The 14,471-nt window shown below is 24.5% G+C and overlaps 1 protein-coding gene across 2 annotated transcripts; it reads right to left on the reverse strand.

Moving 5' to 3' along the window:
* Positions 1-8,350: 8,350 nt before the first annotated feature.
* On the reverse strand, positions 8,351-11,164 carry LOC110614415 (ubiquitin-conjugating enzyme E2-17 kDa). 2 transcript variants are annotated; one of them, XM_021755940.2, is made up of 5 exons: positions 11,008-11,164; positions 10,080-10,159; positions 9,336-9,463; positions 8,836-8,940; positions 8,351-8,646 (listed from the first exon to the last, which is right to left on the reverse strand). In XM_021755940.2, exons 2-5 carry the CDS (start codon positions 10,147-10,149, stop codon positions 8,503-8,505), a joined length of 447 nt encoding a protein of 148 aa, XP_021611632.1. In that variant the 5' UTR covers positions 10,150-10,159; positions 11,008-11,164; the 3' UTR covers positions 8,351-8,502. The 2 variants fall into 2 exon arrangements, with proteins under 2 accessions (XP_021611632.1, XP_021611633.1); XM_021755941.2 differs by having other exon boundaries at positions 10,080-10,174; positions 11,008-11,140.
* Positions 11,165-14,471: the final 3,307 nt, after the last annotated feature.

A 14,471-nucleotide genomic window follows, 5' to 3' on the forward strand; every position in this document is an offset into this window, starting at 1 on the left:
AATATCAAAATAAAATTTAAAAATAGTTGATAATAATAATATATAATTGAATCAACTAGAAAATAAGTAAAAGTATATGGTAAAAAAATTGTATAGAATAATAACAATATTTTACAATTTCTAAAAATATAGATAAAATTTTGACAAATTATGTCAAAATTTAAACATTTAAATTAAATTGGCAAAATATAAAAAAAATTTAAACTTTGTTTATAATAAACAAAAATATTTTTCACATTTTCTAGTATTTGAACACTAAAAAATTAGTTAATAAAAAATATTTTTCTAAAGTAAAAAATTAAGATATTTTAAGAAAACAATTTCCTTGTTTTTCACATTTTCATAATTTTATTAAGATATTTATATATAAATTTTGCTAATATATTTTATGTTTTAAATTATAATTAAATAATAAAAAATAAAAAATTTTATTTAAAAATATTTTTCATAAAAAATATTTGATGTATGAGATCCAGTAAAAATTAGATGTTATAATATATTTTGATAAGTTTGGTTTGTTCTTCTCCTATCTTTTTATTATTTCTCTTTTTTGTTCTCCATGGAGGTGAGACCATCGCTCTACATTCATATTTTCCTGTTATAGTCACGTTGGTCGTACATATGGACGTACTGTATTCTTTTTTATTATCAGATTGCCATTTAATTGTTGACACTATGTGAACATAATTCTAAACATCACGAAGTTTATTGTCCAACGAGGCCAATGAATTATTCAAGGCCAATACTCTGCGTGTAGGTCTGCACCCGATCCAACTTGTCAAAACAAGTCAAAACTTACATATGGAGTAGACTCATACATCGAGCATTAATAGAACTAAGGCCCAACTTTCCTAGCGCGGGTTTAGCCATGGGCAGAATGTCTTGAGTTCGGTCATTATGAATATTTTTTTTCAAATACAAATTATTTTCAACAAACAAATATGGATATTTAGCCGCAGTTTATTTATGAAATATTTTTTATAGAAAATATATTTTCATAAAATAATTTATTTTTTATTGTTTAAATTTAATTTGAAAAAATATATATTAACAAATTTATATATAAAAATGTTAGTAAAATTTTCAAAATGCAGAAGATGTTTTTGTTTTGAAAAAAAAAATATTTTTTCTTAAAATAAATATTTTTATCTGAGTAGAAAAATATTTTTTATTGATTAATTTTTTTAAGTGCTTTAAAATATCAAAAATATAAAAAATATTTAAAAAAAATAAATAGAGTTTTAATTTATATAATTAGGCCTATTGCAAAATTTGCATTCCAAATAAACTAAACAAGTTATTAAAGATATTAAAATCATAAGAAAGCATGGCTATAATCCATATTAATAATTAAAGAAATGAGATTCATGTCTCAACAAAGTTATGCCATACATTGCATGCTTTATATATATATATATTGGTAGTGGTTGCTTACCACTTTATTTTTGTGGGCATAGTAGTTGGGATAAGAGAATGGCCACTTGCAATTGAGGATTTCCTTTTTCTCCTAAGAGAATGGCCACTTGTAAATGTTATTAGAAATTAATGAAACATCAAAACTTTTGTTATTTCAGTTTTGGGGTTAAAAGTTTTCAGGGGTATAACTTTCCTTCTTTTAGAAGGTGATGGGAACATTTACAAATAGGTTAAACCAGGTCAATAGTAATATGTCTCTTGATCAAGAAACATCAACCTTGGGCATTAGTATTTTTTTTGAGAATTGTCAAGGCTCTCTTTTGAACGGTGGTGTTTGCGTAGATTTATGCTTATCATCGATGGTCACTGAAAATTGAACTCTTAAAGTAGATCGCGGATATTTTTTTAATCCATACGTTCTCTTCATGTTTTTAACTTGGATGTTAGATCTCTCTTAAAAATTTTTCATATGTTTTTATTATTTTTATACCAAAAAATACAAATAAGTGTGTAGGCTGGATTGCTTGGAGAGTTAGATGTAGAATAACCCTCCTAATCAGTTTACTAAGTTAGTCTATAATGACGTTTTCTATTTAGTTCTTAATATAATATCTATTTAAAAAATATATTTTTATTAATGGATATAAACATACATATGAAGTATATAGAATTTTATATTATTATATCTTTGCAATAATGTTTTTACTGATTATTAATGAAAATTAAAGAAAATATATTTTAGAGGATATAATTTATAAAGGAGATTATATTTCTTGAAAATGAAGAAATAACCATAACATCTACTCCATATCAAAATGATACGGACATGAATAATTTATTGAAAAAAAAACACAAAATAAATACATAAATTGTGCATATAAAGTCTTTTTATTAGGTCCCAACATACTACAAAATCTTATTATTATCATAGTTGCTTCCAAATAATTAAAATTATTTTTTTTGTTTTTGTTAGGCTAAGAATTTAATACAAAATTTCAAGTGTTTTAGAATTATAAAAATAATTATTTTTAAATTAATAGAGATGCGAATTAATAAATTTTTAAAAATCGAATGTTATGATATTTTTCAAGAGAAATTAAATAATTTTTTTTTTATAAAATATTACATCTTGTACATTAAAGTTATAACTTTTGAACGGTGGGCATGCAAATTGATGTTGGAAGAATAATAGAATACAAACCACTATGCAAAACACTAAATTGTAGAATTAATTAGGTCCCAATACTATAAAATCTTATTATTATTATTATTATTATTTGCTTCCCATATAATGGCTATACATCAATAATTAAAAATATTTTTTTGTTTTTGATAGGCTAATAATTTAATACAAAATTTCAAGTTGTAAAATAAAATTTTAATGGAAAATTTTTGAAACAATGGTAGGCTTAATCCTTAAAGTTTGATGCATATGAGATAATTCTGGTGACCTAGGTGTAATATATTTTTTTATTAGATTTTCTAGGAATTTTAAAATTAATAATATATATTATTTATATAAAAATATCAAATTTTAAATATTTTTTTATAAAAACTGCAATTTATAAATTTTTATTAACCTTTTTTTAATTTTTCTTAATTTTAGTGGGACTTGGACTGCATGAGAATATGTTGGAGAATGATTGATTGGACTGAATTATATGCAAAATCTGATTGAGAGGGAGATGATGGAGGCCACGGAGTTGTGGAAGGATAGGCACCAAGAATTACATCACTTGTATTTAGTGGAGGGACATATTGAATCTAGAGTTACCCGTAATCAGATTAAATTAAAAAAAAATTAATGAAATTGAATTAATTTAAAATTTTAGTTAAATAATTTACTCTTTTTAATTTAATTTGATTTTTATTTTTAAAAATTTTAATTCACTTTAAGTTTTATTAAAAAAATTAATAAAATTAAATTACACCAACAAATTGATTTTTATTTTTAAAAATTTTAATTCACTTTAAGTTTTATTAAAAAATTAATAAAATTAAATTACACCAACAAATGATGATATTATATTATTTTTGATAATATAAAGGCATTAGACTATAATAAGAATTGAATTATTTTAATGAAATTTTAAAATATTAAAAATAAAATATAAAAAATAAAAATTTTATTAAAAATTAAATTGATCAAATTGAATTGAATTAAATTGATTAAATTCAAATAAATTTGTATTTAAAATCAATTCAGTTTAATTTTTATAAATATTAAAATTTTAAATTTTAATTTATTCAATTCAATGTTAAATTAAACAAATGCTGCGCTAACAATACCCGTAAAATTAGAGACAATGTATAGTTTTGGGACTTTTGTCATTTGACGTAGAGTTTGGAGGATGATTTTAGTATGATTGCAAAGGAGACACCTGTTCATGAAAAATCTCATGGCTTGAGACCAAAAATTTTATATCCACCGAGTACACAGGGCATAATGAAAATTTAAAAACTAAAGTCTAATTTATGTATTATAAAAATAAAATTCAATATAAATTAATTTTAAATTTTCAATTATAATTATAAATAAGTTGAAAAATAAAAAAATATTTAATTGACAAAAGAATATTAAATAAAATATTTAACTGCTTTTAGAATTTTAGTTAATTATACTAAAATTTAAATTTTTGGTTTGAAACAATAACAAAAAGAAAGGTTTAGAATATATATTTTCTTATGAGGCATTTGCAATAATTAAAGTTTATGGCTTATTCTACACATCCTCTTGTTATTGGATGTATAAGAGTTTAGATAATATTTATCCTCGTTTGAAATTCAAACAATTTTTTTATTTGAAATAGATGAATTCAAGTTTTTTAATTTAAAAAATTATTATGTTATAATAAATAATTTTTTTTTATTTTATAAAAATTTATTAAATTCTTTTTATTGTAAAATAATTTATATCAAACGAGTGATACAGCTTCTATTACTTTTAGTTTAAGCAAATTTATAATCAACCTTTCTAAATTAATTAAGGTAAAATTTAAAAATGCTAATTTTTTAATATAAATAATTCTTATTCATCCATTTTTTATGATTTTTATGAAATTTTGTCAAAAGTGTTCAATAAAATAAGTTTTTAAGAATTTTTTTTTAATTGGAATACTTTTAAAATGTTAAATTCTATTATTACATAAGTGAAATAAATATATCTATTTTTTTCTTATTTTTTCCTTGCTTTATTAGTATATATGTATGTATATAAATATATAATTTCAAAATACTTAAAATTAAAAAAATTATTATTTAATTTTGGGAAAACTCATTAATTATTTATTTAATTTTAAAAAAATTATATTAAAATATTTTTAAAATTTATTTTTAAATTTTAAAAATATTTTAATATATTTTAAAAATTGAGAGATTTGAATATATTTATATTAAATCGGCTCAATGGTAAATTTCCCATGAAATTATAGAAGAGTGAGGGATTACAAAAGGAATAAGCAAAAAAGCAAATAGAAAGAGAGAGAGAGAGAGTAGTCACAATCGAAAAGACAGAGACATGAGAAACCGACACCATCCTCGTCTCTGTTTGGATTATTTTGCAGCGGTCAGCAGCGACATATTTGTCTCAAGGAGTGTCGGCGTCTCCCGTAAACATTTCTCATTCCTACGCCGCGATCAGAGAGATCTTGAATTGAAAAAAAGAAAAAAAAATTTGCTTATGAATTGATTATTTTATCGGATGAAAAGGCCCGTGAATCTCTGAGTCTGATTCATCCCTTACTTCTTCTGCCATGTGCTTTTGGGGCTCTGCACAGTACATGGAATTAAAGTTAGCTGCTTCTTTCATATTTGATTTCATAGTCTACGCTGCTCTACACTTCCACTACAGTACACTGCAAGTTACCTAGTTGCTTTTCCTCTTCTTTCCTTTTTTTTTTTTTTTTCATGCATTCACTATCCACGTCATGTGTTGCGGAATTTGAAAAATATCTAAGAATAAATAAATATTTAAAGATGATCAAAATACTAATAAAACTATGTTACCTTTTCATCATTAAATTATATTAAAATTAATATTTATATTTGTGATTTTTAAAAATAAATAGTTTAAGTTTCTATATTTTAATTTTATTAAAATAAAATGATATTTTTAAATATTAAAGAAATAAATTTCAAATAAATGAACTAAAATATTAAATTTTAAAAACAAAAACGTGCATATATTAATAACTTATATTTACTATTTAATTATAAAATTAAAATTCTATTTATTTTACAAAAATATTTTTTATATTTTATAGTGTTTGAAACACTTAAAAAATTTTATATATAAAAAATATTTTTTTAATAAAAAATTAAATTAGTTTAAGAAGAATAAAGAATGAAATTATTTTATTTTTTATATTTTAAAAATTTTATTAATACATTTATATATAAATTAGTTAATATACTTTATTTTTTAAATTAAAATAACAAAAAATAAATTATTTATAAAAAATATTTTTTTATTTATCAACAATATTTTTTATAAAAATATTTTTTATATATAAATTATTTTTCATGAACAACTAAAAATTTATAAAAAAATTTAGTGGTGTAAGTAAAATTTTTGAAGTCTAGAAAAATGATGTACACTTTTAAAAATATTAAATGATCTTCCTTAAACTCTTTTTAATTAAAAAATATTCTTCATTTATAATTTTTTTAGTGCCTCAAATTTTAGAAAGTAAAAAAAATTGTTTTTTTAATATATTATGTAAAACAAACGGAAATTAGTGTAATTCTATTTATTTTAATTAAGATTAATTTAAAATTTCATAACTTTAAAAATATTTAAATATTATTATGCTAAAATTTATGTGAAACCCGCAATGGTTTAGAATCAAAACCAAAATAAAATTAGACCTGTTCATATTTAAATTAAAATATTTATTATTTACTTTCTATAAAATAAAAAATTTTTTAATTAATTTTTTAATTTTAAAAAATATATTGAAACGCTCATAAAATATTAAAAAATATATTCAGCAAAATCCATTGCTTGGTCTATTTTTTTGATAATTTAATCTTTAAATTTTTATTTTGTTAACAAATAATTATTCAGTTAAATTTATTATTAATTAATTATAAATTATAAAATTAAACTCAAATAGAAAAACTAAATTATTAAAAATAGTAAAATTATAAGAATTAAACTATTACAAATTGTTAAAATTAAAATAATTATAATAATAAATCTTAGCAGAATGAATATTTTTATTAACAAAAAGGGTATTTAGTTAATACAATAAAAATTTAAAAATTAAATTATTTTTTATTAAAATAAATTATAATTTTTTATAAAATTTCAGAGATTATTATAAAAACATGTAATGTTACTATAACTATATAAAAAGAAAAGAAGAAAAATATAAATGGATTATGAATGAGAAGATATTGTAGGGCAGTGTCCCTTGTCTCTGAAGTCAATATCAGCAGCTGTAGCCCTAGAATATAAGTATTTTTGTGGTTGTTTGATAGCAAAGAGAATGGCATTACAAAAATGGGTTTCCTAACTTACAAACAAAACACTCCAAATTTTTAGCAACAACTATATGTAATAGGGATGTGTCATTGCATGTTCTTTCTGCCCCCTCCCTCTCTTGCTATCAATAATTCATTAATAAGAGAAGTGTTGGGCCCTACACTTTTAGGTTTTTGTTCACTCAAATTTGAATGCATAGGCTCAATTGCCCCTTTAGATTTCTTCTTAGGATTCTTTTGTGTCTTTTGCTGATTCCAGAACTAAACAGACATCTACTAAGCTTATGATTAGCACCTAAAATAAACTTCAAATCTTTGCCTAATGTTTCCATCACTTGAGAACTCTTAAGATATAATAATGGAAGATTATTATAATATTTTTCTTTTCCATTCCTAAAAGTTCAAAAAAAATATTCTTTATATATTGAAACCAAAAGAATTATTAAAATTATAAATTTAACAAATATTCCTATCATTATTATTCTTTAACAATTTTGACAGCAAAGATTTCAAGCACTGTTAGCATCCAACTCAAAGTCCATGGTGACGCTTGTTTCACAAGGGCCCATTCAAAACCCTAAACCCCATTTACATTCTGTCAAGTTTCAAGGCTCAATACCCGAATTTACGCTTAATCGCCCGAATCCAATTTCCAAATAGAAATATCCAATTAATTTAGAAATCCAGGTTAATTTTAAAATAAAATTAATTATTTTAATTTCATTTAATTTTAATTAAAAAATAAAACTGAACCCACCCATTAATTAATAATATTATATCATTTTAATAATATAATATAAATATTTTAAAAAAAATAAAAATAAAAAATTACTTTTTAGTTCCTAAAATTTAACGTAATTAACACTTCTATCCCTCTATTTTAGTTTTTCATTTTTTCATCCGTCCAAATTCGTAATCCTTCCATCCATTTTAAACCGTCCAAATTCGTAATCCTTCCATCCATTTTAAACTGTTTGGTCAAAGAATTAGATGTGAAAGATAATAATTTTTTTCAAAAATTTCCTCATCTTAACGTAAAATTCCTATCTTTCCTCATCTTCCTCATGTTTTCTCTATTTCCTTTTGACATCGTTGATTTTTTTTTCTTCTTTTTCATCTTTTTTTTTCCTTATATTTTCACTATTTTTTTCCCTTATATTGTTTTTTGACATTGTTGATTTTTCTTTTCTTTTTTTTCTTATCAAAAAATTTTGAAATAAATGCCAATTAATTCTCCAAATTAAGGTCGTCTCCATAGAAAAGGTTGGGGAAGGAAAAAGAAAAACAATAAATATTTCAACAGATGATGATTTCAAATCACAAAACAAACCAGCATTTACCATTAGTAGTCTATGACTTGGAGCATGAACATCCTATTCTTTATATACTTAATATTACTATGCAAAAATATGATTCCATTAAACCAATGAAAAAGAAAGCAGCACAAGGATTCACATAAATATTCCACTATTTTAATTTAAAAGTCTCATAAAGGCTCCAATATCACATTCAAAAACAAAGACAAACTTGATCCAGAAGTTTATATTATTTACTAATAGGACAAAGCATGTTGTTACGCTCATACGAGGCAGGTGTGGAGTCCTAGCCCATTGCATATTTCTGGGTCCAGGATCGAGCAGTAGTCTCATACTTGGCTCTGTCCGTCTTATACATGTGAGCAATCTCAGGCACCAATGGATCATCTGGGTTTGGATCAGTCAGGAGTGAGCAAATTGACAAAAGAACCTATAAGAAAGAATTCATATAACACATTAGAACTTCAATACATATCTAACATCAGCATAATAAAATTATGAAATAAAACAATTGGCGTCCGTGTGAAGTGGTTAAAAGGAGTAAAATAAATAAGTCATACCATAAAATGTTTTTTTTTTTTAAAAAAAAAGGGGAACCTTGAAGGGAAAGTAATAATACCTTGGATATAGTAAGAGCAGGGCTCCATTGCTCTTTGAGAATGTCAAGGCAAATGCTTCCATTACTGTTGATGTTGGGATGGAAAACCTTTGTACGGAAGGAAACCTATGCAGATCGTCTCTAAAGTTAGAAGGAAAACAAGACTACAAGAGAGATGCAACGAGCAAGTTAGAAGTTATATGCCTCCCCATACAGCATAACTAGGTACTTGCAAAATCAGGCCTAGCAAAAATTAGTTCAAGTTTTCAACAGCTTAATCCAAAATACTACAGGTGAACAAGTATGTACTTAGGCAAAAAGTATTCAAGTAACAACAATAATGCCGCAGGCAATCATTCAACCTTTAATTAGCAGAAGGACAGAAGATCTAAAGCCCAAGCATTCAGAAAGAACAGAACAGCTTATTTATGCAATTTTTTTAGTTTTTAGTTTTTCTTTTTTTTGGAGGGTATGAAAGTCAAGAAATTTGAATCGCAAGATAAAAAGAGTATATTTGTTACCTTGGGCGGTTTGAATGGATAATCTGGAGGAAAGTGAATTGATACAAGAAACACACCACCAGCAAATGGGCTGTCAGCTGGACCCAAGATTGTTGCTTGCCAGTGGAACATGTCATCCGCAACCGGTCCTGTATGCGTGCACACTTGTAAAGTGACAAATCAAGCTAAAATAACACACTTTGGTAAAACATAATTGGACTCATCAACAAGGCATTACTATTAGAAATGAAAATGCCAAACAAAACCAATTCTCATAGTCATGAAATTTAAAGTAACTAATCCACTTATCCATACAGTTCTACGAATAGATCAATTATGCTCTCTAGGGCCTCACCTTAGAAGAAGGAAAAAAAAACAGACGAAAACAATTGAAAATTTCTTTTTAGGTTGATAAGGAAAAAATTTTGTGATGATCAGCTGACAATGGGTGCTCAAAGAACTAATCATATATCTAATCAAGGGCTCCCTTATCAACATTATCCGTGTCCTTCATATTCAACTGTTTCTCACATAAGCCATGTACAATTGAAATGAAGGCATCAACGGCTTTACTGAGTTAAAGCCAATAGTCTAATATAGTGTAACAAACACACAATTGATTTTATCATTTATCAAAATACAATCACAAAAAATGAATTACACACAAACATACATAAATAGTTAATACCCATTCTATCTGAGCTATGCTAATACAAGACTGATAACTCTACTCAGCAAGAATATAGTTGTAATAAAGAAACGAACCAGCACTGCATGAAGCTGGAGGATCACGCTGCAGGTCCTTCAGTTCCTTGTTAATCCGCTTTGAAGCCATTAGAAATTCTCTGTAATGTCAAACACTTTTTTTTTTTCAAACACATGAAAGATAATAATAACATGAAAGATATTAATAGCATGTCACCTAACTAGATTAAAGAACCCAAAACATAAACGAATTTTGATAGGATGAGCTGCATCCTGGACTGAAATTCTGTAATTCAGTTCTACCAAAGGGTAAACGTATTATAAATCACGAAGACAGAAATAAAGCAAATCAGCATGTATGTTTCTCAAAATGTTCTAATATTCATTGGTTGACTATAATAAAATAGAAATATCACCACATCTGAGCATTGGGTTCTAAGTCAAAGCTTTAGGTGGAAGCATTTGATCCAATTTAGAATTTTGGCCATGAGATACCAAAATCTCGGAAAACAAAAACCTCAAAAAAATTCCTTAATTTTCACAGCAACCAAACAGAGAGCTAATAATCACATATGTCAAAAGAAGGGAAAAAGAATAAAAAGTAGAAAAAAAAAAAAGAAATACTGACAAAAGCAGACAACTTGGTGATCTATACTGGGAAGTCAATAAAATATTAACACAATCACTTCAATGACATAGTTAATATTTTATATATACATACAAAAAATCCAATTACTATTCATCAATATAAATAAATTCCTTCTTGGAACACACAAGGCTCTTAAGCATAATCCCGGATGTTATCATATACCTTAAAGATTGGGCGAAAAAATATTAAAAAAAAAAAGAATCCAGGGCATGCAAAACAAAGAATATAAACACCCAAATCAACAATCATAAACGTAAACCTCAAATATAAATCTGTACAGAATTATGATCAACCAAAAAAAAATTTTAAAAGGAGGACATGGGATTCAAATTTGATTACCTGTGGATTAGGGTTCGAAGGCAGGCCTTAGTTGGGAGCTGAAATTGAATTGGGGTAGCGGATGTAGAGAGTTTTGTGAGTTTATTTAACTTGTGAAAGGCAAAAAGAGAATCTGTGAGATACTTGAGGTGCCTTATGGCGGTGACTCTTTGCCACGAATGAGGTTACATGGCGCTTTCTCACTTGCTTGTTTTTCCTTTGCCTTCTATAATTATCATTTATTTAATTTAAAAAAAATGTTAAAATTTTAGTTTTTTCAATATATTATTAGTTAGCGAAACCTATTTATATTTTATTAATTTTTTATTTTAAATTTTATAATTTATTTTAGAGTTTATATTTTAATTTATATTAAAATAATCTTATATAATATTATATTATTAATAAATAAATATAATTTCATGAAATTCATATAATACCATACTAATTTAATATAAATTGAATTATAAAGTAAAATTTATATAACAAAATATTAATTTAATATAAATTGAATTATAAATATATAATTTCTAAACATTCTACTAAGGAGAAATTTATATAATAAAATACTAATTTAATACTAAGTTTGATAAAGATGAGAAAATTTTAAATTATCATATTATGAAAAATGAAAGCCGTAAAGAATAAAGAAAATAAGACTTTTATTTTAAATGATTTTTTAAAGGGACGTGCATGTCCTTTATTTTAAAAATTTTAAGTATTATTCTTAAAAAATTATTATTAAAAAAATATATTTTTAATAATATCAAATCAAATTAATATAAACTTTTTAAAAGTATAATAAATTATTCAAATAATGGAAAAAAAAATCTCTTTTTCATGTTAAAAATTTTATAATTGATTTATGCAATATATTTATTTTCAATCCAACCTCCTACTAAATATACCTTATCAAAATTAAGATTATTTTTAAAATAAAATAATTATTGAATTATAAATTCATCTAAAAATATTTATTTTACCTTAAAAATGTATTATTTTTCACTTTATTATTTTAATAAATATTTAAAATTCATTAATTAAATTTGAAAATTTTATTTTAATATTTACTTTAAAATATAAATTTGTTATTTTATACTCTTTTTAAAATTATCTAATATTTAAATGCAATAATTTGTATTATAAAGAAATAATATTTTGAATTTATGTATATCTAAAAGGTTTTTTAATTAACTCTATAAAATTAATTTAAATAACAAACTTAATATATATTTTAAAATTTAAAAGTTTAAATATAATTTTTAACAATATCATTATTCCCTTCTCCATTTTATATTTATTATTACATTTTACCAATAAATACAACTTTTAATATTATATTTATAAATAAATTATGTGTCAAACAGTTATAGATAAATTAACACTTCTCTAATTAATTTAGAATTAAAATATAACAGTATCCTACAGGATTGACATTTAATATCTACTTTTAAATTATATAATTTTTGACATTTTGTGCCCTATAGTTTATAGATACTCTTGTTTAATTTAGAAAGTTTTATTAAGAGTTTAATTACGGACACTAAACCATATTAAATATTTATAACAATAAAAACTAATAAATTAATATATTTTACAAATTTATATATAAAATAAAGAATCATGAGATATATTATATTTGTATGTTCATATGAATTCACCAGAATACATGGTATAAAGCATAGAAATTTATAAGATGATAAAAACAAAAATTTCAGTTTAACCTTGTGTCTAATTATTTTATAAAAATAAAATTATTGGCCTATGAATTCAATCATTCCGGTGAAGGCAGAAGTCATTTCGATGTACGATATTCATGATGTGTGACATCTTATGGACTTTATTATTATTATTATTATTATTATTGATAAATTTTTTTTCTTCTTGCCTCCCTATCTGAATCCCTGTAACAGATTTGATTTTTCTTGTGCTCTATTTGATAGATTTGATTTTCTTCTTTTTATTCCATGGTATGAGTCCTTCAATACTCAATTTGAAAAAAAAAATCTGCAAAATGAAGAAAGATAATCAAGGGGTCTACCGAAAATGCTTTCGGTGGAGACCCTCTAACGTTCAAATCAGATTCATGAATTAGAGTAGTATGGATAGATAAGAGTTGCAAAGAAAAAATAAAAATGGAGCAGAGGAAGAAGAAGGAAGAAGAAGATCCATTGGGAGAAGATTCCCTTTCTTTTTTAACCTATTCCTTTTTTGAGATCCGTGAGAATATATCTTAACATATTCTTAAGTGGAGTCCACTCTTTAATTAAAATAAATTTATAATTTTTTATATATTATCAAATGTTCCCGCTCCCTAGTGCGATCAGTTGAGTCAGATGACTGAACGTAGATCGGACTATGAGAGTATATTCTATACTTATAAAAGTGAAAAAATTTTCAATGAATGATTTTACCGATATAATATGAACTAATTCTGCATTTGTTTCTAAAAGGCTTATTTTGATAGTCTTTCCTTTGAAATATTTGACTTTGGAGTCTCTTTTTATTTATTTATTTATTTTTTACCTAACTTTTGTGGTCTTCTTTTTTGAGACTTCTCTCTTACTGTCGCTTCTAGGCTTATTAGCTTTATTATGGATTTAGGTTCATTAGCCTTACTATCGCTTCCAGACTCATTGGCCTTACTGTCGCTTTCAGGCTCATCGGCCTTGCTCGGGATTCAGGCTCATTGGCCTTACTGTCGCTTTCAAGCTCATCGGTCTTATTCGGGATTCAGGCTCATTGGTCTTACTGTCGCTTCCAGTCTCATTAGCCTTGCTCAGGATTCAGGCTAATTGGTCTTACTGTCACTTTTAAGCTCATTGGCTTTGCTCGGGATTCAGGTTCATTAGCTTTATTGTCGCTTCTAGGCTCATTGGCTTTGTTCGGGATTCAGACTAATTGGCCTTACTATCGCTTCCAAACTCATTGGCCTTGCTCTTTCGTTTGAGTTTTTTTCTACAAAATAAGACCTTGCACAGAGCGTATATAATGAGAATGCTCATTGTTAATTCAATAATATTCATCAATAAATAATATGTCACACATGACACTTAGTTTCATATTTTAGATGAATGTAAATATTAGCTTTGACTAACAATATTAACTCATACAATTTAGAGATTCAATAAATAATATTTTACATGTGTAAATTTCTCCAAGATTTTTCAATCTATAAAATATATGATCTTTCTCTTAGGAATGTATGTACTAATATTAATTAATAATAAAATTTTCATGAAAATACTTAAATTTTAATGTTATGTAAGCAATTGTCAAGATATCTAAACTAAGATAAGTATACTTTAATTAAATTTAGCGTTATTATTTACATACAAAGTATATCTTTTAATAATCTATGAAATTTTTTGTATTCAACGATAATTAATAAAAAACAATTGCAGTAACTAACCGTCTCAAAATTCTAAAGCAAAATAATGAGCATACACAGCAAGATGCAATTAGATGACTGGAACATATATATA

Source organism: Manihot esculenta, chromosome 5 (assembly GCF_001659605.2).
Source record: "Manihot esculenta cultivar AM560-2 chromosome 5, M.esculenta_v8, whole genome shotgun sequence".
NCBI lineage: Eukaryota > Viridiplantae > Streptophyta > Magnoliopsida > Malpighiales > Euphorbiaceae > Manihot > Manihot esculenta.